The 4,478-nt window shown below is 37.3% G+C and overlaps 1 protein-coding gene across 1 annotated transcript in view; it reads right to left on the reverse strand.

The window, feature by feature from the left end:
• Positions 1–482: 482 nt before the first annotated feature.
• Positions 483–4,478, reverse strand: part of SLC36A4 (solute carrier family 36 (proton/amino acid symporter), member 4) — a gene marked incomplete at both ends in the record, with an annotated part of 19,209 nt that continues 15,213 nt past the window's right edge. Inside the window, 2 exons of the mRNA XM_009707912.1 lie at positions 483–581; positions 1,863–2,090. Coding sequence (XP_009706214.1) covers positions 483–581; positions 1,863–2,090 — 327 coding nt within the window. The remainder of the gene's footprint in view (positions 582–1,862; positions 2,091–4,478) is intronic.

A 4,478-nucleotide genomic window follows, 5' to 3' on the forward strand; every position in this document is an offset into this window, starting at 1 on the left:
AGCCCTGTTTTAGCCAAACCAGGACACGTTTCTAACAAATCACTTTGTCCTCTGTGATCCCACAGGAAAAGGAGGCTGAATATGTTTCTGTTTTTACACACTCATCACCTAAAACTGAGCTGCTGAATCATTATAATTATAGTATCATCACATTACTAGCTGAGTATATTATTATATAGCATATTATGATACTCGTTATTATTACACTATTGTCTCAATCTACTTAGAACTAAAGGCATTTTGGTGATTTGGGAAGGTGCTAAGTGTCCAAGTAGCTATCAGTATTCGCCAAACTCCCCTTTGATGGGGATGTTGTGTCCTCAGCTTTTGCCTTATTTGGCAAGATAAATTAACCCTTCTATCAATACGGGAGATTAGTGCTTCAACAAAACCAACACAGTAATAACAGGAGTAAAACTGCCTGTATCCCATCATCTAGTATGGATCCAGGCATTTTTGAAGAGTCAGTAAAAAGCACTTACCACACCAATTCCTTCAAAAGCAAATATTGCAGTCCCAAAAAACAATGGGTATTTCTTCCAGCCAACCACAGGAGGCAGTTTTCGAGGATCTGCTATATCCTGAAGAAAACAAAGCAAAACAGTGCTATGTAAAGCGCATTAGCTGTTCCCACGATTTTGACTGACGTGTTACGCTACAGGAAAGAAAACTCAGTACATGTTCACAGTGGCGTATACATTGCTATTTACAATCCCTGGTTTTCCTCCCAGATTTGGTCCTTTATACACATTTATAGCCACCTTCCCACCCATACACAGACACTTGCAGATATACTTATTCTAGGTTTGCGTTACTGACACTAGAAATTTTCACATTTAAAGTACCACACTGATGCATATGAGCGAGCATCAAATAAAACAAAAGAGAAAACTCACACCTCAAACTTAATCTTATGCAAACTTACACTATTCTCAGAGTACTGCATTTTCTAATCTGCTGTCATACTGCACAGGTATTCTTCATAACCATAAGGGACAGTAAAATAAAATCTTTTTAACAGAAGCTGAATTCCTGCAGAACAATTAATTACTCTCTATCTTCCCCTAATCTCTTTATATAACTTCTCCTGCCTCCTCACCCAGTCAATACCTCTCACTGACTCTTCTGCCTTCCTCCCCATCCTCTGCTTCCCACTCATTTCATAACACTCATGTGAAAGCTTTCTCAAACAACAGTGGCACTCACCACTTATCTACACCACGTGCGCAACAGTTTCTACCGTTTACCACTTTTCAAAAATCGTAAGAAAGGAAAATGTAGAGGTTTCTAGAAGTGATTTTTTTTTTTCAGCCATCAGTTTAATTTCTTCTATTAAGAAATGCCTCCTAATATGAAAAACAGTAGCAACCCAGAAAACGCAGCAACTATTCAACTTCTCAGGAGATGGAAGTCTGCAATATGTATTCTTAAAGGGTAAGTCTTAAATGTTTCCTGATTGTACTGGAGAAACACTAAAAATAAATGTTGCTGTTGAAACTGTTCTTCTCTTGCAAAAAAAAAAAAATTGAACACAGATTAAAATCTTGCAAGTTCTGTGTGCAACCCATAAAAATTCATATATTCTTCCACTCAAGGACTCCAAGTCGATACAATACATAACTTTTATTATCTTAAGTGCAGCAATATCATCCTTTCTTTCAAAAGTACTGTAAAAGTACTGGATCCAGTACATGTCTCAAGTACTAAGACACCTCCTTAAATTAAGATGCCTCAATAAGATATAAGATAATTTTGCCTTTCAGAAATTGTCAGTCAGTATAGATATATCAAAGACCAAGTGCCACATGCAACAAACACAACTTGCCATACTGAAAAACAAGATAAATATCTTTTATACTCACTCTAACAATATACTGGTAAATGATCACCAGGCTGACAGCCATGGACAGATTGGCAAGAAATGAAAGCAAGGACAGGCTCTTAAGGTCACGAATAAAGACCAGGAGGATCATGAATGGCAGGAAACACAGCATGTATACTCGTAAATCAGTACTCCTTTTCTCAGAAGAACTGCTGGTGGCACTGACATTTGTGGGAGCAGACTTGTTTTCCAAGAATCCTTCGTGGACCTGTAGAAGAAAAAGAAAGGCAAAACATGTTAAACAGTGGTAACACTGAGACTCTGTATATGGTCACAGCACTGTTTTCTGTAGGGGAATTTGTGCCTCTGCTTTACCTGCTGAGCGCCAGGCATTTCAGGACCCCTGTACTCTCAGTGCAGAGAGGAAAACGAAGCATTTTTAGTCAGTGTTTTGTCCTTAAGACAAATTATGAAATCAGGACCTAAAAGATCTGAAAGCGTCTTCATCCCACCACTAACTAAAGAGCAAATCCACATGAGCAGTTTAGATCAGATTCCTTTCAGAAAGGGAGAGTTTGGTAAAATGGACGCAAGTGAGATGGCTCTAGGCCTAAATATCAGAGTTTGAATTCTCCTAAGGAGAGTAAGGGGGTTAGATGACCAACGGCTATTGTACCTGAGTTCAGTGCCTAATAACCTTATGCCTTTGCCACACACACCGTAGCAGCATATATACAAAATAATGTTAGAATATGAACCTGTCTGTCTTTCTTTTAATTCAAATTATTTTTTTTCACTCTTCATTCTTTGACTAATCAACATTAACTCAACTTTAAAAACCTAGAGCTCTGAGAAAGTTCAGAGTCCTGCATCCATTAAACTGATATAAATTAATGCCTACAGATAAACAGTAGTACACAATGTGAAAGTATGTAACACCACAATAGTTGTCTATGGTGCAACTCAGAAGACTGAGTTTGGTACTATTCACACCTCTCGTTGCTTCTTTTGGAAAAATGTTGATGTGACCATAACTACCAAAATTTGTTTTGTGGAAATATATTCTGTGCCATCTGCACACCACTATCAAAACATTAAGAACTGGTGGTTATTCTGCTTGCTGCAAAATGATAACAGTTCAAATCCATTTGTTTTTAATTTTCTCAAGCCTTTTCCCTAGGAGAGTATCCTTTCCTTTTCCCTTTCATTGCATTCGGCATCTTACAAATCAGCACATGATCGTGTTTAATCTGTTCATGCCTTTGGCTTGATGACTACAAAAGGATACCTAGACAGTGGAGGGGAAAAAAAAAAAAAGTTCCTTATAGCACAGAGAGACTTAAACAAAAATGGGAAATCAATATATAACAACACAACTGAAGACATTACTCTGACTCCTAAGTACTGTCAGACAATCAACTACTATAGCCACAGTCTTAAAACTTGATATAGAACTAAACTCAGAGGAAGAACTGTAAAACCCTACAATCCCAGAAAGTGTACAACTGTAGCAATTCTTCAATATTATTATCCTTATCACATAGTTCACAGGCATGGTCCCAAGACCGATTAACTTATGGACAACTCTTTCAAAGTGGTTTGTTATTTAAAATGTCAGTTATTATCTCTGCAATTGAAATAAGATCACAGATCCTGCCTCGAAAGTCCAAACATGTTAAGCTGGTACATAAAAGGGGCAAGTATTACCATTACAATGTAAGTTTTAAATGCAGCCACAGCAGTCCTAAGCAAACACCACAATTACCAGAACTTAATGGCCTCTATTTTATTTTATAGGTCACAGTATCTCATGGCTATTCATTTTTAACTTTGAGGAAGAGGACAAAGTCGAGAAGAGATGACAGGCTGAAGATACTGTAGGCAATCAAGGGATCATTGGCACTATGAGACTTTCATGAGGCAGAGGGAGTCAGTTGAGAATGTAAAAACAAGTGTATGTAAACCAAGTCATTCAAATTGGCAAGTTTGCCAAAACTCAGACTTCATAAGTCTAGGAGGAAAAAAAAAAAAAATAAAATTGCACAATTCACTTTATTTCCATCGTTCCAAACAATCCACAAACTCAGGAACACAGAGTAACTCAAAATTCTTTTCTCTATAACAAAAAGCACTAGATAAGTTTTTTCATTATGAAAAAGGGAAAGATAAAAGATACAATTCTGCAACCACATGTTTTCCAGAAATCTCACTTTAAATGACAACAAAGGACACCAGTCATTACGGAAACACTGACGGTTTCCACCTTGCGAGAATCTTACGTGTCACTTATAAGACTTTTAACATCTGTTAGTTTTCATTAAGAAATTGTTTTTAAAAAGCTATGAAGAAAAGCTAAATAGATTTAGAACTGAATCCCAGCGAATTCATGCAGCTACAATAATTCCACTTTGCCAAACAATATGTCAAACACTTAACCACATTACTTCCCTAATGCCACATGAAGTAAAACCCTCTGTGGAAGTTTCCTGCTTTCCCACCATACTTAAAATAGAAACACAGAAGGAGCACTTTAACAGCCTTCCACTTTAACAACAGTCTCATTTGTTTACGTGCTTGAATGCATTCGCAGGGAGCCAGAGCTGCTCTGCACACAAGGACACGAGTGGGTTTTCTAACAATTACAGTGTAATGTGAG

The sequence above is a fragment of the Cariama cristata genome, unplaced genomic scaffold, assembly GCF_000690535.1.
Source record: "Cariama cristata isolate BGI_N322 unplaced genomic scaffold, ASM69053v1 scaffold14479, whole genome shotgun sequence".
In the NCBI taxonomy this organism is placed as follows: domain Eukaryota; kingdom Metazoa; phylum Chordata; class Aves; order Cariamiformes; family Cariamidae; genus Cariama; species Cariama cristata.